This window comes from Microcaecilia unicolor, chromosome 12 (assembly GCF_901765095.1).
Source record: "Microcaecilia unicolor chromosome 12, aMicUni1.1, whole genome shotgun sequence".
NCBI classification, from domain to species: Eukaryota; Metazoa; Chordata; class Amphibia; order Gymnophiona; family Siphonopidae; genus Microcaecilia; species Microcaecilia unicolor.
The window spans coordinates 98974297-98997688 of NC_044042.1; the positions used below are offsets into that span (position 1 = coordinate 98974297).

Sequence of the window (23392 nt, forward strand, 5' to 3'; positions counted from 1 at the left end):
AAAACCATTGGTAACACATTACGACATAACGGATTGCAATCCTGCAGTGCCCGCAAGGTCCCCCTGCTCCGGAAGGCACATGTGACGGCCCGTCTGAAGTTTGCCAGTGAACACCTGGATGATGCCGAGAGTGATTGGGAGAAGGTGCTGTGGTCAGATGAGACAAAAATTGAGCTCTTTGGCATGAACTCAACTCGCCGTGTTTGGAGGAAGAGAAATGCTGCCTATGACCCAAAGAACACCGTCCCCACTGTCAAGCATGGAGGTGGAAATGTTATGTTTTGGGGGTGTTTCTCTGCTAAGGGCACAGGACTACTTCACCGCATCAATGGGAGAATGGATGGGGCCATGTACCGTACAATTCTGAGTGACAACCTCCTTCCCTCCGCCAGGGCCTTAAAAATGGGTCGTGGCTGGGTCTTCCAGCACGACAATGACCCAAAACATACAGCCAAGGCAACAAAGGAGTGGCTCAGGAAGAAGCACATTAGGGTCATGGAGTGGCCTAGCCAGTCACCAGACCTTAATCCCATTGAAAACTTATGGAGGGAGCTGAAGCTGCGAGTTGCCAAGCGACAGCCCAGAACTCTTAATGATTTAGAGATGATCTGCAAAGAGGAGTGGACCAAAATTCCTCCTGACATGTGTGCAAACCTCATCATCAACTACAGAAGACGTCTGACCGCTGTGCTTGCCAACAAGGGTTTTGCCACCAAGTATTAGGTCTTGTTTGCCAGAGGGATCAAATACTTATTTCCCTCTGCAGAATGCAAATAAATTCATATACTTTCCACAATGTGATTTTCCGGATTTAATTTGTGATGTGCTATCTCTCACTGTTACCAATAACCTACCCTTCAATTATGGGCTGCTCATGTCTTTGTCAGTGGGCAAACTTACAAAATCAGCAAGGGATCAAATACTTATTTCCCCCACTGTAAATGCCGAACCAAAGACAGTAGCAGATGATAGCCAGGCATCCAACAGGTTACTGTCTTTTCTGGATTAAAGACTAATTTATGCGTGTGTAACCAGTGAGATAGGCTGACAGGCAATCTTGCAGTGGTTTAAGACCTAGTTAGAGACAAGGTTGGGTAGAGTAAAAGGATTATAGTCCTGGACTAATGTTTCCAATGGACTGAGGAAAATGTTGAATGGTAAGGGAGAGAGAATTGGGCCTTGTGGAATATCACAGGTGAGCTGGCGGGAGGTACGATGAACTGAGAAAGAGGGATTAGACAAATTTATTTTATTTATTGTATTTGTACCCCACATTTTCCCAACTATTTGCAGGCTCAATGTGGCTTACATAGTACCGTGAGGCATTAGTTGCCTTCGATGGAAAACATATACAACGTGATGTTATCAAAGAGGTTCATGTGTTACAGATACATTAGGAGAGTCTCTGTGCTGTGATTTGATCAGAATCCAGATCGGCGAGAATGAAGAATGGAATAGTGTTCGACATGTGTAAGAAGTTGATTGAAAACAACTTTCTCTAAAAGGTCCAACTACCCTCACGGTTCTTCCAAACGTATATCTTGAATGTGCTCTAACTGCAGCTTCAAAGGAATATTACTTTTCCTGTCTCCACAATCACATCTGGCTCTCTAACCACTTTCAGACTTATGCGAATGACAAATGAAGCGCTCGGTCAGAAAATGAGTCTTGGACGAAGTGTTTTCCAGTTAATGACTGCCAGCTGTAGACCCCCAACTGCCTGTATGTTACAACAGTGATGAGTTTTGTTCTTAAAAGCTTTACAGGAACCAAATCAGAAAATAAAGGTGGCATATACACCAGCTGAAATCACAGTGCCAGTAACCCAGTGGCCGCTTGGCTTGCACAAACTGCCAACGTTCCCTGAAAGACACCAATGGAGAATTAAACAGCATAAAGAGATCACAACCCTTTTCTACTGCACTTATAGGTATAGTCTACATTTTCCAGAAGCCACATTTCCTTCCCAGAAATTTCAATAGAACAAAGTTTATTAAAACACCTACTATATAAGTTTAAGGCTTTTTTTTTTCAGGAGTCTCTGAGGACCGGGTGACTGTTTCTGGACTGCATAAGGCCTTTCAGTCCATGGATCCTGCTGGAGATTATGGACTTCTACGGCAGACGAGGAGAGAGGGGGCCCACCCTTCTGGGACTGCTTAACTTTCCTAGGCTGGTGAAAGCTATTCTTTTGATTGCTCATAGTACTGATTACTGTGTGTAGCAATTCCAGGTTTTCCCCTCATTGGGCTTTTAAAGGTAAGATCTTAGCCTCCCCAGCTTGTGCACAGTGTGATTCAGAGGACGACACCTTGTTTCATGTCATTTGGGCTTGTCCTCAAATTGTCTCCTTTTGGGAAGGAATATTTATTTATTTATTTATCGCATCTCACTCTCTCTTATGCGACTTGGATTTTGCTGCGTGAGGGTGATATTGGTGTTCAGGGTAGGGGTCTTAAATTGTTTCTCCATAAAGCAGCTTTGGAGGGGAAGAAGCATATCCCTCAGTAGTGGGTAGCCTCAGAAGGCCCCCCTCACTGGCAATGGCAAAACCAGTTGCATGTCCTTATACTTTGGGAGGCTAAAGAAGGCCAGCTCACTCCAAAATGCTCTAAACCCTTTTTGGAGATCTGGTCGGCTTATGTCCAGTCTCTCTAGGATTCCCAGATGGAGGGGGAGGGGGGTTGGGGGATGTGGGTCTCAGAGGTAATATGGGATGGGGTGAGAGTGCAGAGGAGGCTATAAGAGTCCAATCCTCCTTCCCTTTTGTGTGTGTTAGGGGGGGATCTTGTACTGTTAAATTTGCTACAATTCTTTAGCCTACAAGGATGATGCTAGGTGCATTTGTTCTGTTGATGTTTGCAACAAATTTGTTGATAGTTCTTTATGTATTTTTTCTCACGATTGTCTGGACTGAATTGTGTGTCCTTGCCATTTTGAGTCTATGTTTCTAATAAAATATATTTACATTAAAGCATTCTCTTCTAAAATGAAACAGCACCAGTCACATGGGTCAATGTAACAACTAGATTGCTTTAGCAGAATCTGTTGGTTTGCTCCACAGTGGGCTTGTAAAAACATTAAAAACGCAATTCACAACTTCAGCGTCGGAAGTGAAACATCTTGCAAGTGAAATAAATCTTTGTGTTATGATCTGTAGTCCACGATACAGTTGGTATCTGATTAAAAAAACAAAAAAAGCTCCCAAAACACTTCAGTTCAGACATCAGTTTGTGCTTTTCCCTCCACAGAGTAACAGTCCAATCCGAGTCTTAGCTTTAGCACATTCGACAATAACTCCACTGCTCTTATTGCAGAAGGCTCTGCTTGGGCGATTTGTACTCTTCCATGGAATGTTTTCCCTTCCAGATGCTGAAAAAATGGAAGTTGCTTGGACAAAAGACATGCTGTTCCAAGATCTTGCCGGGGGGGGGGGGGGGGGGGGACCTATAAAGGTCATCAAAAGTTAGGCACCAACCCTGGAATTCTATATAGTGTGACTTAAGTTGTGCGTGCAAATCCAGTCGTATAGACACTAATTGGCATTAATTAGAATTTACGCACAGAACTGCCTCAGCGAATTCTTGAATGTGATGCACGTAAATTCTAAGTCGCATAGTTGAAAAGGGGCGTGGCCATGGGTGTGGAATGGGCGTTTCTAAAATCTATGAGCATGGTTATAGAATACACCTGGTCCACGTGTAATTTAGGCCACAGCACTTACACCAAGTTTTACTTGACATAACTGCCCGCAACTAAATTTAGTCATGCAGATGGGTGCTCAGCATCCTATATAATAAAACGCACCTCCAACGTTCTGAAGCCGAGAAAGTGAAGCCTTGAAGCATTCGTGCACTCCGTAAGGCTCCATCTCCTGAATTGACAACACGTAGTTCTGGGTACGTCACCCGCAGCACTGACCAACCACACGACAGCAGCACGAGGCCCCACCTCTGCCAGCCTCTCCGCAACACCACGCCCCCCCCCCCCCCCCCAGGAGAACATTGGAGGTGCATGCTCGGTGCTTTTCTGTAGCACATGTGGGGAATTTAATATATGTTGATTAAAGTGGAGGAGTGGCTGGAGGGGGGGCAGGGGAGAGAGGACAATCGCTGGGTGGCTGGAGGGGGGGCAGAGAACAGAGGAGACTTGCTGGGTGGCTGGAGGGGGAGCAGGGGACAGAGGAGACTCACTGGGTGGCTGGAGGGGGCAAGGGAAAAAGAATCACTGGGTGGCTGGAAGGGGGACAGAGGAGACACACTCGCACCCAGAACTCTCACTCTCTCTCTGTCACGCACACACACTCGCACATTCACTCTCTCTCACACAGTCAATCTCACACATACTCTCTCAAACAAACACTCCGAGGAAAACCTCGCTAGCGGCAGTTTCATTTGTGTCAGAAACGGGCCTGTTTTACTAGTATTCTATAAAGCACGTGAAGATTTATGCTTACTCTATAAAGCAGGGGCGTATCTGGAATCCGGCGGTAGGGGGGGCCACAGCCAGAGAGGGGGGGCACATTTTTGCCTCCCTCCCCCCCCCCCCCCCGCCGCCGCCGCCTCTCTCCACCCCCTCCCCGCCGTCAACCCTCCCCCGCTGCTTACTTTTGCTGGCGCCGAGGTCCGACCCGCAATCTCCGTTTTTCGTCTTCCTCCGTGGCCATGCTTCCGGGCAGTAACGCTGCAGTGCTGATTCGTTGAATCCAGTTCGACGTCTGACGTCAGACGCCGAACTGGATTCAACGAATCAGCACTGCAGCATTACTTCCCGGAAGCATGGCCACGGAGGAAGACGAAAAACGGAGATTGCGGGTCGGACCTCGGCGCCAGCAAAAGTAAGCAGCGGGGGAGGGTTGACGGCGGGGAGGGGGGCCAGGGCGAAATCTGCGGGGGCCCAGGCCCCTGTGGCCCCACGCAGATACGCCCCTGCTATAAAGTACGCCTAAATTTAAGCATACTTTATAGAATATGCCTAGGCATATTTCGTTTCAGCGCCGATTTTTTACGCGTAATCAGTGATGGCCCTACCATTAGGCCACCTGAGGCGGGGGCCTCAGGCGGTACTCTTTCGGAGCAGCATCCACCACCACCACGCTCTGGCATCACCCCCACCCTTCCTTCCCCGAATTTACCTTTTTTTCTTGCTTTCCAAAAGTCAGGGTGGCAGCGGTTCCCAAACGCTGCCCTGCCGCCAACTCCTACTCTCTTACAGCCCGCATCTCTGATGTACTTCCTGTTTCCTCGGAGGCGGGGCGGGCTGCAGTAGAGAGAAGGTGCCGGGGAACCGCTGCCACCTAGACTTTTGGAAAGCCAGAAACGAATGTAAGTTCAGGGAAGGCATGGAGAACGGAGAGGAGCCAGGGCAGCAGACCATCCCCTCACCTCAGGTGACAGACTGTCTTGGGCCGCCCCTGGGTGTGATATGTTGTATCTATGTTTACATTTGGTTATTTTACTATTGTTATGATGTTAACAAAATTGTAAGTTTTATGTGACACTGGACCTGCTGTACACTGCCTGGGTGAACCTGTTCATAAAGGCGGTTAATAAAGTCCAATAAATAAATATAAATATAGAATCTAGTCCCAAATGCAGCACGCTATGTGATACTTCTAGAACAGCGCCCGGTGCGCACACTTATACCATGTCAATTTCAGGTGTAAATGCACCCACCTATATGTGGCAGCCTAGTGCGTAACTGGCAGTATTCTGCAAGTTACACGCAGTGGATGAGTAGCCTAATGGTTAGCGCAGAGGGCTGGGAACCGGAAGGGCTCATTCAAATCCCACAGCAGTTCCTTGAAGCCTTGGCCAAGTCACTTAACCCTCCATGCCAAGGAAGAAGACAATGGCAAACCACTCCTGTATTGTGCCAAGAAAAACAGAAAGGGGGGGTCCCTTACTGAGTGGTCAGCATGAGTCAAATCTGACTCAAGGCCACATCTGGATCTGTTTGTTACATGCATAAATACAGGGCCTGCCCATGCACATACCCCCTTACATGCCAAATGAGGTACATGCTGAAGTTATAGAACAGCGCTTCAGTAAATGGTGCAAAAAAGTTAGGCACTGGGAAAAATTTGCACCCAGCCCTATAGTATAACGCAAATGCTGGGCCTGAGCATGTGTAAATCCCGATGCGCAGTCCCCCCAAATTCTATAACATTGTGCGTAATTCTTTGGAACGCCCCTGACATGCCCAAGTCCCTCCCATAGCCACGCCCCACCCGTGCCCCTCCCATAGCCACACACCCACCCATGCCCCTCCCATAGCCACACACCCACCCATGCCCCTCCCATAGCCACACCAGGTGTTGATCTTCATAGAATCACGCAGAGCCAGATCCAAATTAGACACAATTAACGTCAATAATTAACAGCCAATTATTTACGCGCAAAAGTTTGGGTGCCATTTAGAGAATCTGGGACTTAATGCCCAAGCAGCACTTATGCACGTAACTGTAACAGTCTCAGACATATGGGCTAATGTTCTATAACTTGTGCTCGCACTTGGGGCCTCATTTTTTAAATCCATCTTTATCTGAAACTTTAATCTGAGGCCAGTGATGAATTCAATCGACACCCAAGTTAAGATGTGCTACAGTACAATCTCGATTATCCGACTTCGCTAATCCAACCGTCCAGCATATCCAACAGACTCTCCGGTGACGTCATCACGCTGCTGTTAAGAAGTGTGCAGGTTCTCTTCCTGTTTTACAACTTCACACGCTGTTGGTTAGTGTTAATAAACAATACTATATTTTAAATACAGATACCCTGTGCCTGGTCTTTATGCATACCGTAATCCATTGTACAGGTACAATGGTCAAACCAAAAAGAGTTTACAACCGCTCCAACTAATTCAGAATGTTACAGCGTGACTGACACAGCACATTCTTCCTGCAAAAACTACACTGGCCACCAGTACCTTACATGGCTACATTTAAAACTGTGTTTGATTTTTCAAGATCCTCATACAAAATATCTGTCCCCTAATCAAAACAAATTGTACGATGTGATCAGTGGCGTAGGAAGGGGGGGCGGTGGGGCGGTCCGCCCCGGGTGCACGCCGCTGGGGGGTGTCGGCGCCTCGCTGGTTCCTTGCTCTCTCTGCCCCGGAACAGGTTACTTCCTGTTCCGGGGCAGAGACAGCAAGGAACCAGTGAGGCGCCAACACCCCCCAGCAGCGTGCACTCGGCGGATTCGCCCGCCCCTCACCGCCTTCCAGGTATGTTCTCGCGGGGGGGGGGGGGGGGTGCGCAGCGGCAACCCGCCCCGGGTGTCAGCTGCCCTCACGACGCCACTGAATGTGATACCTGCAAGCAAGCCTTCTCAGGAGTAGCCCCCAAGTTCTGGAATTTACTCCCAGAGGGGCTATGTATAACTTGAGACAACCTCTACTTCAGGAAGCAGGTGAAAGCCTGGCTCCAGGGCCGGTCTTAGGACGAGGCGACCGCATAGGGCCTCGCGCTCAAGGGGGCCCCACGTCACGCGCCTCCGCCCCCGACCGCCCGAGTTCCAATCCCACTCCCTCTGAATTTTAAAAGTTACCTTGTCGGGTTACAGGCAGCGGCAGGCGGCAGCAGTGAAAAGCATGCGAGCTGCTCGGGCGCGCTTCAGGAGCCTTCCCTTCCCTCTCTCAGATCTGGTCCCGCCCTCGTGGAAACAGGAAATGAGGGCAAGACCAGAGCTGAGAGAAAGGAAGGCTCCTGAAGCACCGAGCTCGCACGTTTTTCACTGCTGCTACCTGCCACTGCCTGTAACCCGACGAGGTAACTTTTAAAATTCAGAGGGAGGGGTACTGGAGCTCAGAGGGAGGCCTCGGAGGAAGGGAGGCCTCAGAAGGAGGGGGGCATTGGAGCTGGGAGGGAGGGAGGGGGGCCCTGGAGCTCGGAGGGAGGGGTGGCCAGCCCTGGAGCTAGGATGGGGCCCCATCAAATTGGTCTGCACAGGGCCCCGCACTTGCTAAGACCAGCCCTGCCTGGTTCTTCTCCCAAGCCTTCAATACGTAGGGTGACTGACTATACACTCATTCTGCACCTGGACTAGCTTGCTACACACACCGTATCATAAATCAGTTCCTTATCTCTTGTTTAACTGCACAAAGAACTTGTCTTGGGTTTAACTAGCCATCAAATTATCCCAACTGACTCTGTACCACGTATCTTGTTCCCATCATATATCTGCTCTTGGTCCCTCAGCTCTATGGTAAGCCGTATTATAGAAACTCTTTTGCATCATAACTATGTTAGCTAAATGTTCTAATGCTTATTAGATGCATCATTAGTATTATGAGAACATTGCATTATATCTGTGGTATTTGAATTTCAGTGCTGTTAAATGTGTATAATTTTGATACTGTTTCATGGTACTTCTATTATTAGGTTTCAAATTACTGTTTTCAAGTTTACCTCATTTATTGTATTTATGTTTATTCTTGGTTATTTTACTATTGTTATGCTGTTAGCAAAATTGTAAGTCTTATGTTAAACTTTACCTGCTGTACACCACTTTGAGTGATTGAAAAGACGGTTAATAAATCCCAATAAATAAAGTGCGTTTTCCATGCATTTTAAGGGGTTACCATTGTTTTCCGTATTATTTGACTTTCACTTATCCGGCAACAACTCGGACCCGTTTATGTCAGATAAACGAGACTGTAGTGTATAATATTAAGGAAGGGGAGAGGGGCAAATTCAGTATCTAGTCCTGGCCTTCCAAAACCAGGAATCCCACAGCTAGTTAGGTAAACAGGATATCTCCCATGAATGTGTGCGAGATGTAGTTACATATGCTACGTCACCAATGAATATACCAAAAGCAAGCACCAGGAGCCTTCAAATACGGGACAAAAGTTCCTTTAATCACAAAGTTTAGTCAACAATCTTCAGAAAAAGGGGACCCGACACAGGCTGTGCTTTGGCAGGGGTCTCCGCACATGTATAACGATGAAAGAGTTGGCCCTTAGTGTTAGACTTCCCTTTTTTTTTTTTAAGATTGTTGGCTAAACTTGGTGATTCAAGGAACTTTTGTCCCGTACTTGAAGGCTCCTGGTGCTTTCTTTCGGTATTTGGACTTTGCTCTGTACTTTGAACCCTTTCTGTGCTGTAAAGAGGTCACCAATGCAATTGCCATTAATTGTGGCTATCCTGAAATGTTCGTTGGCTATAGGGTCCCTGTGACAAGTTTGGGAAGCCCTAATTTAGCAGGCTATGAAGGGTATCCATTTGTGCCGGTGGAGAGGAGAACCAGATGGCAGTAGAAATCACTACAGGGTAGGGGGGCTAAAGATGTAAAAAGAATTGAAGTGGTGCAAAGAAAAGCTACGAGAATGGTTGCGTTACAAGACGTACGAGGAGAGACTTGCTGACCTGAACATGTACACCCTGGAGGAAAGGAGAAACAGGGGTGATATGATACAGACGTTCAAATATTTGAAAGGTATTAATCCGCAAATGAACCTTTTCCGGAGATACGAAGGCGGTAGAACGAGAGGACATGAAATGAGATTGAAGGGGGGCAGAATCAAGAAAAATGTCAGGAAGTATTTTTTCACGGAGAGAGTGGTGGATGCTTGGAATGCCCTCCCTCGGGAGGTGGTGGAGATGAAAACGGTAACGGAATTAGAGAGTTGCACGGGGACAGAAATCCTACCCATCCCCGCCCGTCCCTGCTGGAATCTTACCCGTCCCCACCCATCCCCGCAAAAATTTAAACCATCCCAACCCGTCCCCACCCATCCCCGCAAGAATTTAACCCATCCCCACCCATCCCCGTAAGAATTTAATAGTACATAAAAGAAAGTTCCAGTCAGCTCCCTTTCTGGATTTGAGCCACAGCACTGTAGGCAAGGACGGACCGGAAGTTGGAACTTGGAACACTCTGGTGCCCACATGTAAGATTTGTCTCTGATTCACTGGCAGTGTGTGCTGAGAGGCCGCCACATGCATGCGCCAGTAGGTCAGGTGACATCTGATTCTCGTGCCTGTGTCAGAGCTGAGGTCTGTGCACCAGCCTGGGAGCAAAGAGGATTAATAGTAACATAGTAAGTGACAGCAAATAGACCTGAACGGTCCATCCACTCTGCCCAATAGTCACACTCATGATTAAGTCATCATTAAATCAACGAGTGTGATACTATATACTTGATTATGGTCTTTCTTTCGTGTTTCTGGAACAAAGACCACAGAAGTCTATCTGGCCCCATCCTTATGTTCCAACTGCTGGAGTTGCCATCGAAGCCCACTCCAGCCTATTCATGTTCTCATTTGTGGGACACAGACCGTAAAAGTCTGTCCAGCACTGTCCTCATGTTCCAGCCACTGAAGTTGCTGTCTAAGCCCTTTCCAGCCCATCCTACACCAGATTGCCATGTATGAGACACAGAACATACAAGTCTGTCAGGTATCAGCTCTAGTTCATCACAGCCAGAGTCGCCATCTAAGCGTCACTTGACACATCCACACACATGCAGCCATTTAAGGTTAGCTTTTATATAACTTCCATTTTCTAATTAGAGATCCTCTGTGTTCATCCCACGCCTTTTTGAATTCCGTCATCATTTGTGACTCTACCACCTCCTTAATGGAAGACTTTCCACATTTATGCTGTTAAATCAAGGAAGAAGAGGAGGAGGAGACAGCACTCAAATAAATTGGTATTCGGTAGATGAGAGGCTGGTGCAGGTGCAGCTTACACTTCCACGGGAAGCCCACAGAACTGGTTCCATCCCCGCGGGAACCCCGCAGGAACTGCCTCCATCCCCGCGGGAACCCCGCAGAACTGCTTCCATCCCCGCGGGAACCCCGCAGGAACGGCCTCCGTCCCCGCGGGAATCCCGTGGGTTCCCCGCGGGGACGGAAGCTGTGCAGCTCTCTAAACGGAATTCAAACATGCGTGGGATAAACATAAAGGAATCCTGCTCAGAAGAAATGGATCCTCAGGAGCTTAGCTGAGATTGGATAACAGAGCCAGTAGTGGGAGGCGGGGCTGGTGGTTGGGAGAAGGGGATAGTGCTGGGCAGACTTGTACGGTCTGTGCCCTGAAAAAGACAGGTACAAATCAAGGTAAGGTATACACAAAAAAGTGGCACATTTCTTGGGCAGACTGGATGGACCGTGCAGGTCTTTTTCTGCCGTCATCTACTATGTTACTATGATACCCTCAGAAACAGAGAAGCAGAATTCTCAGCTACGCTCACTGTCGATAGACAAGCAAGGGAAACTCTCAAAGGCTGCACAGTTCTCTCTACTAACTCACGGGCCAATGCTCAGAGCCAAACGCAGGTGCTAGAGGCAGTTAGCGCCTGACTAGTGCCCGCATTCATGAGCGCAGAATGCTCAGAGGGAGATGTGTGCGCCAAACATAGGAGCCGACTCTGTGGGTGCTTGAGCACCCCCAATATTGAGAAAATTCCTTGTTTGTGTCCAAGGAAGGGTTATTTTCACCGGGCTTAGCACCCCCAATAATTTTGGAAAGTTGGCTCCTTTGGCACCAAAGATTAGCATAAATATGCTAATGTGGTCTAACAGATGTTTGTAAGGTCATTTCTTATTCCCTCCCAATGCTCAGAGAACAGCGCACAAAACATAGCTGCCTGACTGCTGAAAATATAACAACATCAGAATGCAGCAGGCGTTAGGGTGTTGGAAGAGAGGATTTCTCATGATTCCTTCTTTAAAATTTGACAGTTTTATATACAAGTTAAAAGCAGAAGAAAGCCCATGCAAGCCCTTAAGCGCTGGTAGCAAGAGATGTATGTGTGTGAGTCAGAGAAAACCCAAAAGTGAAAGCGCCTGTCTCCTGCGTTTAAATATAAGCCTTCCAAGTTAAAAAAATTTTGAAATGCTTATATAAAAAGATGTAGAAAACAGATGCCAATCTGTGTTTCACTTTCAGGTTTGCCAGGCGCGTGCACACGGGAGCTGAGCTTTCCGTGAAACTCTTTTGTGCATGCGCCAAGCGTTCCCTCCCCCCCCCCTTGCTTTTACAGCGTGCATATAATCTCGATACCATTTCCTTTAAGCACTGGCTTGATACGATTCTGCAATGTTCCAGCGGTATGGTTTCTGTGCTGCTGGCTTACCACGGGAAAGGGAAATGAGACTTGATATACCGCCTTTCTGTGGTTTTTGCAACTACATTCAAAGCGGTTTACATATATTCAGGTACTTATTTTGTACCAGGGGCAATGGAGGGTTAAGTGACTTGCCCAGAGTCACAAGGAGCTACACAGGGAATTGAACTCAGTTCCCCAGGATCAAAGTCCACTGCACTAACCACTAGGCTACTCCTCCACTCATTCCACCAATAAGAGTCAACCTCATCAGTGATGTCACAATGGCTTGATTGCCCGATACTTGGCTCATTTCTGATATTGTGATGTCATAAGGGAAAGGGAAATAGGACTTGATATACCACCTTTCTGAGGTTTTTGCAACTACATTCAAAGTGGTTTACATGGTATATACAGGTACTTATTTGCACCTGGGGCAATGGGGTGGTTAAGTGACTTGCCCAGAGTCACAAGGAGCTACACAGGGAATTGAACTCAGTTCCCCAGGATCAAAGTCCACTGCACTAACCACAGATTATTCCAAAGACAGGTTTAAATTTACTAAAGAGCATTACTGTGTTGAAGTGTACTAAAACCATTAACACATGTCTCATTGTATAAAATGGAACATTTAAATATCTCAAGGGCATTTATGTACAGGAAGAGAGCCTTTTTCAAATGGAGGAGAGCTCTGGAATGAGGGTGCATATGACAAAGTTAAGAGGGAATAGGCTTAGAAGTAACCTAAGGAAGTATTATTTCACAGAAAGGGTGGTGGAGGCTTGGAATGGCCTCCCGGTGGAGGTGGTGGAGTCGAGGACTGTTCCAGAATTTAAAAAGGCATGGGATAAGCATGTGGGATCGCTTAGGAACAGGAAGAATTAGGGGTTACAGAGGATGGGCAGACGGCCTTTATCTGCCGTCCTGTTTCTATGTTTTTAGCCTATGGTAAATAATATATGCTAATGCATGTTATGGGGGGAGGGGTGTGTAGGACGTTAGCATTTATTCCTTCACCTTTAAGCTTAGTTAGATTGTGAGGTGCATAAATTTCTAAAGAAATAAATAAACCACCCCTGGCACCATTCACAACCATATCTAAGAAAGACGCAGCTCAGTTTTCAGAGAAAGCCTGACTCTCCCTCTGAAATAAACTGGTTTGTTTAGTTTAGTGGATTATAGTGCAAGAGACTGAAAAAAAAAAAAAACACACCTTAGCTGACATCAGTGATAAACACATTTGAATTTCTTCTCTGCTCTTCACCCAAACAGGATCCTGCGCACTTTGCTGTTCACAGACCTGTGGTAAGATGAACGAAATGCACAGATCCAATAACAGCATACAAGAAAGGATTGGGAATTTTTATTAGACCTTTTTCCCAGGTTTAACAGATAACGCTACCAGGTGGGATCTAGCGCAGTTTCACTGATCACCTTAATCCAGGCCTACCCAGAATTGTAACACTGTTGCTGTGGCTGGTGGGGATCTCCAAACCTTGGCAGCTGACGATCGGCCTGTCGGCAGCAGTATCACTATGAGGCAAGTGCTGCCAGCTGCCGTTTGGAAGAGTGCTGGCTGCTCCAGGAGGAAATCTTCAGCTGGCAGGGTTTGGGGATCCCCGCTAGCTCAAGTATTGAATATTTGGGGTTTGTGAACAGGGAGGGGTGGAGAGAGGAGCAAACCAGAGGGGGACTGGGGGGGGGGGGGGAGAGGCGAATTCCATGCCCACCTTGGGCTCAAACCCACCCAAAATTGCCCCTGATCCAGGAGGGCATCAGGTATTGTTCAGCTGGAAATATTTAACTACAAACCACCAAGAATCAGACAAGGGACAGCATTCAATCTATAAAACGGGTGTTTTATGCACTCATTTTCAAAATACTATTTGGAATAGCACCTGCATACATGCAAGACACGATCATCAAGAAATGCAAGCCCAGAAACCAGAAGTTTCTACACCTACCAAACTGTAGAAACATAAGGTCTCAAGTACAAAAATTATTATGGATCCAATTTCTCCTTCCTGGGCAGCCGTCTATGGAACGCTCTCCCTAGACCTATCCGAGCAATCCATGACCACCTACCATTCAGAAAAGCACTAAAAACCCATCTATTCAAACAAGCCTACCCAAAAGACCCAGATTAATCTCTTGAACCCATTGACCTTACATATACTGAACAGAAAACGACATTGACCCAGAATCTATCTCCCACCTTACCCTCCTCTCTCTATCACCTGTCTCTACCTACCTACCTACCCATCCATTTACTACCCATCCATCCTTCTATTATGTTATACTTAATTTCCTACTTTACGTAACAAAATTCTGTGTTACCTATTACTATGTAAGCCGCATTGAGCCTGCTTTTAGTGGGAAAGTGCGGGATACAAATCTAATAAATAGCATACAAACCATCTACACAGCAGGATTCAGCTACCCGGGATCCAAACGGTGGAGCTCAATAGCAAAAGCCATTAGAAGCATCACTAACTATCTTCAGTTCAGAAAAGAGCTGAAAATAGATCTTTAAAAAAACAAACAAAAAAACTCTAACTAACCAGGTAAGAAACAAATGGCATCTTTTATGTCACCACTGTATTTATTTGCTACATTTGTAGCCCACATTTTCCCACCTACTGTAATTTCACTGTAAATGGTAAATCGCTTTGAACAAAAACTTGTTTTGGATAATAGTGGGATACAAGAATGCATAAATAAATAAATAAATTCAAGCTTGACAGATATAGATAAACACACAAACAAGTACATTTAAAAATACATCCGAAATTTTAACAGTTTCTCTTTGGAGCACGGAGCACCCTTTTCCCTCTGGTTTGACAAACAGATTTTCTACTGAGCTGTACAAGCATCTGTTGAAATTAAGATGAATTTTCTGTCTACTCTGGACTTTTTTTTTTTTTTTGTAAGCTTATTTCAATGCAGATCACACAAAGTGTAAGTCGCCTCTCAGGAAGTCAGATTTTGTATGAAATGGAACAAGAAAATTCTGTCTCGTCATTATCCCTACTGGCACATCCGAGTTATAAACGCTAAAGCATATTTCAATGCAGATCACATAAAAGTGTAAGTCGCCTCTCAGGAAGTCAGACTCTGTATGAAATGGAACAAAAAAATATGTCTTGTCTCTATCCCTACAAGCCTTTTCTCGAGATGGTCAGAGAAAGTTCAGAACACTGCGACTGGCTATAATTAATAATAATTTTTCATTCTGTCCTTCTTATGCCCTTGCCTTATCCCAGAACTGGCTGAGGAAAAATCCAAAAACCAGAACATACAAAAACTCAGTTTATCTCCACTACGACTTATTTTTTAGCAGCAAACAGGTACCTCATTTGGGCTTTGAAAGTGACAAAGGTCACACACAGACACTCCAAAAAGTTCAGCACTGTGCAAAGCAATCTCCTAGTCAAAATCGCAACTTCTTTTAAGAGGGCACAATGATTGAATTCGCACAGTTACACGTGACTCCTTACCCCTAAGCAGCCTGCAGAATTATGGAGGGAGTTTATCAGATCACAGGCAGGATCGCGCGTGCGAAAAGTCTATTAAAAAGGAATCACAAGCATCGCGCGTGCGAAAAGTCTAAAAGGATCACAGGCAGGATCGCGCGTGCAAAATGTCTATTAAAAAAGAATCACAAGCATCGCGCGTGCAAAAAGTCTATTAAAAAAGAATCACAAGCATCGCGCGTGCGAAAAGTCTAAAAGGATCACAGGCAGGATTGGGCGTGCAAAAAGTCTATTAAAAAAGAATCACAAGCATCGCGCGTGCGAAAAGTCTAAAAGCATCACAGGCAGGATCGCGCGTGCAAAAAGTCTATTAAAAAAGAATCACAAGCATCGCGCGTGCGAAAAGTCTAAAAGGATCACAGGCAGGATTGGGCGTGCAAAAAGTCTATACTAAAAACTAGCAACTGGTTCTCACATCATGGTCATCACCAAATATGTCTGAACACACGTCACATGAAACAAATGTTACACAGAGATCTAGTTTTAAAATATCCCCCTACCCCGAAGGTATCTGCTCACCTGCAGCTCGCACCAGGCTACCTCCACCGTGGTCTCGGTGTCCAAACCCTTGTAAACGGTTTTGAAGGAGCCTCTGCCGATTTCGATGTTGAATTTCAGGTATCTCCCGTCCGGAGAGGTGGCCACGGCTTTCGTTTCCACCTCCTCGGACTCCTCTTGCTCCCGGAGGTTCTCCGATGGAGGTCGGGACCGGGATGCAGCCACCTGTGGCCGCCGGGCGCCGCTGCTCCCCTCGCCCTCCTCCTCCGAAGAGCTGACATCGGCAATGTGGGCAGTTGTGGCCGGTTCCGGTGCGGGGCTCACCGGTTCCGGCTCCTTCTCTTCCAAAACGTTGACGGGATCGGGGGGCCAGCAGGGGCTGGAGCCGGGCGGGTCGTAGCCCAAGAGCTCCAGCTGGGCTGAGCTCCTCCGGTTGTACTTGTAGGCGTTTATGCGGGGGTCCTTTCCCGAAAACCGGCGCCTCCGGAGGGCAGCTAGGCTAGGAGCCATCTCCCCCGGCTCCTCTGGCAAAACGGAATTAAAGCGAAAGCCACAACCGGCCAGATCCACTTCGGTCTGGGACATGGCTGGAGCAGTACTAGCCACACCGACAGCAAACATGATCTGCTTCGTTTTAAAGGGCTGATGCACCTTCCATTTTTATTTTGTACCTGCCGAAAGAAAAACAAATATTTTAAAAAATAATAATGTGAAACAATTTTTGTTTTTTTCCTGTTTGGTTTTGTTTTATTATTTTTGTAAATTGCCATGCACAGGGTTAGAACTGAGGAGAGCAGATCAGTACCTGTAGCTCCGGACAGACAGGTCCTTGCTTGGCCGAAGGTTCGGGCAGTCAATCGGTCACCGGATCTGTTCTCGTTCCCTGTTGCATCGCTCCTAATTTCTCCGATCGCAAATCAAACGCAAGTGAGCCGCGAAAAGAACGTGTGTTGCAGATGCGTCCAGCAGAAAGTGCGTTACGAGCATCGATGATATTCACCCCAGAACATGACTGCGTGTGCAATGTGTATACACTCTGCAACACTAACCCGCCTCCTATGCAAACCAGCCACGAGGAACTCCGCCTTCAAAGCCGCTAAGGGTGGAGGGGGTGGGGTGAAGTGATTTGCTTAACGCAAAACCCTTCCGCACTTCCCCGCGGGGATGAACCCTTGCTCCCGAATCCAGCAGCTCCGCATCTGCTTTGATCCAAACGTCTGCACAAAGGCAGGCGGCGTACAGAACCACGTTGTTCCCCTATATGCGTTGATCCCACTTCCAAACCATAAATGCAAGAAGTTTAGTCCATTAATAAATACGTGTTGTTCGTAGACTTTTATTCATCTTAACCTGAATGGACAAAAACGGTAAAGGGCCATTACCAAAGCTGAAAGATTAAACTTCTAGTACTATCTAAAACAAAACAAAAACACACCTATAAGTTAAACAACCTCTCTTAATTCATCCTCCATGCTGAATTCCCGCCCTCCATGCAAATTACAGCAGGGAACCTCGCCTACCAACCACGCCCCCCAGATAAATCAGCACTAGGCTGACAGTGCCCCTGAGCACGATCTTGGGATCAGTTTTCAATCCAAGCTCCGCCTCTCCAGGCACGCCCCCTTTACTATTGGTCCAAGGTTTTTAAAGCCCCACCTGCCAATTATTGCAAGATGCGAGAACATATGTGAAGCACACTGACACAATAAGTTATACACAGTGTTGTTTAAAGACGTACTAGAACAAAGTACTTAAGTAATACTTAAAAGTAAAACAAGTTATTGCCTAATAATACTTTTTGAGTAAATAGTAAAAGTACCACGAATACAATGGATGCCACTACTATTCTTTATCCCAACAACTTTATTGCTCTACAATTCAGTTCACTATTAGTAAAATTAAATTTTGAAAATGACTGTCAATGCCAGTGGCTTGTGAGTCATTAACCTAATGCAGCTAAAGAGGTATTCAGCAACTGCACTTAGTAGGAAGTGGAGTGTTCAGTCTGAGGAAAAGATCCTGCAAAGGAACCAGGCTGTAAAATTACTGATGCCTTCTAACTGGGGGACCAGATGCTCAAAAGTCACCCTGTGCATTTATAGCTGTGGTTGAACTTACCGATTTTGAAACAGCGATCGATGTTCAAAGGAAATCACATGCAAATGAGATGCATGGAAATTCTGCAAGCAGCTTGGTAGGGAAAGCACCTAGAACGTGTGCAGAACAGCAGTGGCGTACCAAGGGCGGGGCAGTGGGGGCAGTTCGCCAGGTGTCAGCAGGTGGAGGGGGGTGCTCCACAGGCGCCACAGTCCCCATCTGCCTACCAGCTCCATCGGCAGATGACCCTCTTCTCCTGCCGCCCGGCATCCAGCCTAAAAAAAATCTGTGAAGCGGTGGCGCAGCGCCTCGCATCTGCTCTGCGTGTAAAAGAATAGATTAGAAAAAGGAATGGGGAAGAGGGATAGGAAGCATACTAAGCAAATAGTTTATTCTGGGAGTCAATGTCATTTTTATAGATTCAAGTCTACTCCACCAACTGAGGTGAAGGGGGGAACCATTTAGTTATGCTTGGGGTGCATAGAGAGAGGCATGACCAGTAGGGAAAAGGAGGGGATGATGCTCTTGTATAAGACTCTGGTGAGACCCCATTTAGAATATTATATACAATTCTGGAGACCGCAGATATGAACACTTTGGAGATGGGCCGGAGGGTGGCTACTAAAATGGTCAGTGGTCTTCGTCATAAAGTGTATGGGGACAGACTTCAAGATCTCAATATGTATACTTCGGAAGAAAGGCAGGAGAGGGGAGATAAAATACAGCAGGCTTGTCCAAGCTATGGCCAACATGCCAGAACCTACATAAGTACATAAGTAATGCCACACTGGGAAAAGACCAAGGGTCCATCGAGCCCAGCATCCTGTCCACGACAGCGGCCAATCCAGGCCAAGGGCACCTGGCAAGCTTCCCAAACGTACAAACATTCTATACATGTTATTCCCGGAATTGTGGATTTTTCCCCAAGTCCATTTAATAGCGGTTTATGGACTTGTCCTTTAGGAAACCGTCTAACCCCTTTTTAAACTCTGCTAAGCTAACCGCCTTCACCACTTTCTCCGGCAACGAATTCCAGAGTTTAATTACGCGTTGGGTGAAGAAAAAGTTTCTCTGATTTGTTTTAAATTTACTACACTGTAGTTTCATCGCATGCCCCCTAGTCCTACTGTTTTTGGAAAGTGTGAACAGTCGCTTCACATCCACCTGTTCCACTCCACTCATTATTTTATATTCCTCTATCATGTCTCCCCTCAGCCGTCTCTTCTCCAAGCTGAATAGCCCTAGCCTCCTTAGTCTTTCTTCATAGGGAAGTCGTCCCATCCCCACTATCATTTTAGTTGCCCTTTGCTGCACCTTTTCCAATTCCACTATATCTTTCTTGAGATGCGGCGACCAGAATTGAACACAATACTCAAGGTGCAGTCACACCATGGATCGATATAACGGCATTATAACATCCTCACACCTGTTTTCCATACCTTTCTTAATAATACCCAACATTCTATTCGCTTTCCGAGCTACAGCAGCACACTGAGCAGAAGGTTTCAGTGTATTATCGACGACGACACCCAGATCCCTTTCTTGGTCCGTAACACCTAATGTGGAACCTTGCATGACGTAGCTATAATTCGGGTTCCTCTTTCCCACATGCATCACTTTGCACTTGCTCACATTAAACGTCATCTGCCATTTAGCCGCCCAGTCTCCCAGTATTGTAAGGTCCTTCTGTAATTTTTCACAATCCTGTTGTGAGTTAACGCCTTTGAATAACTTTGTGTCATCAGCAAATTTAATTACCTCGCTAGTTACTCCCATCTCTAAATCATTTATAAATATATTAAAAAGCAGCGGTCCTAGCACAGACCCCTGAGGAACCCCACTAACTACCCTTCTCCATTGTGAATACTGCCCATTTAACCCCACTCTCTGTTTCCTATCCTTCAACCAGTTTTTAATCCACAATAGGACTTTTCCTCCTATCCCATGACCCTCCAATTTCCTCTGTAGCCTTTCATGAGGTACCTTGTCAAACACCTTTTGAAAATCCAGATACACAATATCAACCGGCTTCCCTTTGTCCACATGTTTGTTTACTCCTTCAAAGAATTGAAGTAAATTGGTCAGGCAAGATTTCCCCACACAAAAGCCGTGCTGACTCGGTCTCAGTAATCCATGTCCTCGGATGTGCTCTGTAATTTTGTTTTTAATAATAGCCTCTACCATTTTCCCCGGCACCGACATCAGACTCACCGGTCTATAATTTCCCGGATCTCCCCTGGAACCTTTTTTAAAAATGGGCGTTACATTGGCCACCCTTTAATCTTCCGGTACCATGCTCGATTTTAAGGATAAATTGCATATCACTAGCAGTAGCTCTGCAAGCTCATTTTTCAGTTCTATCAGTACTGTAGGATGAATACCATCCAGTCCAGGAGATTTGCTACTCTTTAGGTTTACCGTGAAGTCAGTAAGTTTCTCCAACTCGTCCGCTTGAAATATAATTTCCGACACCGGTATCCCACCCAAATCTTCCTCGGTGAAGACTGAAGCAAAGAATTCATTCAATCTCTCCGCTACGTCTATGTCTTCCTTGATCGCCCCTTTTACCCCTCTGTCATCTAGCGGTCCAACCGATTCTTTTGACGGCTTCCTGCTTTCAATATACCGAAAACATTTTTTACTATGCTTTTTTGCCTCTAATGCTATCTTTTTTTTATAATCCCTCTTGGCCTTCTTTATCTGCACCTTGCATTTGTTTTGACACTCCTTATGCTGCTTCTTGTTATTTTCAGACGGTTCCTTCTTCCATTTTCTGAAGGCATTTCTTTTAGCCCTAATAGCTTCCTTCACCTCACTTTTCAACCAGGCCAGCTGTCTTTTGGAGTTCCTTCTTTCTTTTCTAATTTGCGGAATATGTTTGGCCTGGGCCTCCAGGATGGTATTTTTGAACAGTGTCCATGCCTGTTGTACAGTTTTTACTCTCTCAGTTGTCCCCATAAGTTTTTTTTTCCACCGTTCTTCTCATTTTATCATAGTCTCCTTTTTTAAAGTTAAACGATAACGTATTTGACTTCCTGTGTTTAGTTACTTCAAGGTCAATATCAAAACTAATCATATTATGATCACTGTTATCAAGCGGCCCCAGTACCATAACGTCCCTCACCAGATCATGCGCTCCACTAAGGACCAAGTCTAGAATTTTTCCTTCTCTCGTCGGCTCCTGCACCAGCTGCTCCATAAAGCTGTCCTTGATTTCATCAAGGAATTTTACCTCCCTAGCGTGTCCCGATGTTACATTTACCCAGTCTATATTTGGATAATTGAAGTCACCCATTATTATCACATTGCCCATTTTGTTTGCGTCTCTGATTTCTTTTATCATTTCTGCGTCTACCTGATCATCCTGGCGAGGTGGACGGTAGTATACTCCTATCCAGTGGCGTAGCCACAGGTGGGCTTGGGTGTTATGGCTCAGGCCCACCCAACAGTAGCACATGTTTAGTGGTAACTGGTGAGAATCCTAAGCTCCGCCAGCTGAAGATTTCCCCCTGATGGTAACAAAAACACTACTCTCCACGACACCGGCGCATGCTCAGTTTTCAGTGCATTCCTGCTGCCAAGGTGGAAAGAAGCGTTTTCCCACCAGCTGAGATTTTTTTTTTTGAGGGAGGGAGAACACTTGGTGCCCACCCAATTCTTGCCTAGGCCCACCCAAAAATCTGTTGTCTGGCTACGCCCCTGCTCCTATCACCGTCCTTTTCCCTTTTATACATGGAATTTCAACCCACAATGATTCAAGGGTGTGATTTGTGTCCTGCTGAATTTGTAATCTATCTGAGTCAAGGCTCTCATTAATATACAATGCTACCCCTCCACCAGTCCGGTCCACCCTATCACTACGATATACTTTGTACCCCGGTATGACAGTGTCCCACTGGTTATCCTCCTTCCACCAGGTCTCAGTAATGCCTATTATATCCAGTTTTTTATTAACTGCAATATATTCCAACTCTCCCATCTTATTTCTTAGACTCCTAGCATTTGCAAATAGACATTTCAAAGTATGTTTGTTGTTCCTATTTGCATGATGCTTAGTACTGGACACTACTGATTTGTCATCGTCTGATCTTTAGTTGTATTTAAGGGCACCTGGCCTACCATGGTCTGTTGTGCAACCTCACTATCCAGAAACCCTATCTTCCCTGTTTGTGAGGTATCTTTGCAAGATACCGTATCCCAAACCATGCGCTTTTGAGTGACTGTCAGCCTTCCCCCCATGTCTAGTTTAAAAGCTGCTCTATCTCCTTTTTAAATGTCAATGCCAGCAGCCTGGTCCCACCCTGGTTAAGGTGGAGCCCATCCTTACGGAATAGGCTCCTCCTTCCCCAGAATGTTGCCCAGTTCCTAACAAATCTAAAACCCTCCTCCCTGCACTATCATCTCATCCACGCATTGAGACTCCGGAGCTCTGCCTGTCTCTTGGACCCTGCGCGTGGATTAGGTAGCATTTCAGAAAATGCTACCCTAGAGGATCTGGATTTGAGCTTTCTACCTAAGAGCTTAAATTTGGCTTCCAGAACCTCTCTCCCACATTTTCCTACGTCATTGGTACCCACATGTACCAAGACAGCGGACTCCTCCCCAGCACTATCTAGAATCCTATCTAGGTGACGTGTGAGGTCCACCACCTTCTCACCAGGCTGGCAAGTCACCAGGCGATCCTCACGTCCACCAAGTGCTTTTTCTGTCCCTCAGAAGCGTAGCAATTCTTGTGTTGCTTACAGCGGGATTCTGCTTCTCCACCATGACTTGGATCTCTGTAAGCAAAAGAGTCAGTGCTGGAAGTTTTGGTTGATCTGACAGTTTCAAGTCTCGCAACCGTGAGTCCAAACTGAACTTCTGGCACCATGTGGCTATAGCTTGCAGAGAGCCAAGTTGTGGTGGAGAAGTAGGATTCCCACTGTTTCTTCTGCAGCTGAAACTAGGTGAGGGGAAAAAAACTGGGTGAAGGATGGAGAGGTTACACGAGAGAGAGACTGGGTTAAGGGTGTGTGTGGGAGGGGGAGGGTTACATGAACAAAAGCGAGACTGGGGAAAAGCTGAGGAGGAGATAATGCACTATCATATTTTGTCACTATCTGATAAAACATGCAGCAAAATATGATGGCACGTGTTTTGGCCCTCCAAAACATATAAAATATATAAAATGTGGCCCCCGACATGAAGTTGGACAAGCCTGTGATAGA

The 23392-nt window shown here is 46.2% G+C and overlaps 1 protein-coding gene across 1 annotated transcript in view; it reads right to left on the reverse strand.

Moving 5' to 3' along the window:
* Positions 1-17183, reverse strand: part of WNK4 (WNK lysine deficient protein kinase 4) — a 443184-nt gene extending 426001 nt beyond the window's left edge. Inside the window, exons 1-2 of the mRNA XM_030220935.1 lie at positions 16894-17183; positions 16110-16759 (exon numbers count right to left, since the gene is read on the reverse strand). Of these exons, the coding sequence (XP_030076795.1) occupies positions 16110-16709 (600 nt within the window). The 5' untranslated portion in view covers positions 16710-16759; positions 16894-17183. The remainder of the gene's footprint in view (positions 1-16109; positions 16760-16893) is intronic.
* Positions 17184-23392: the final 6209 nt, after the last annotated feature.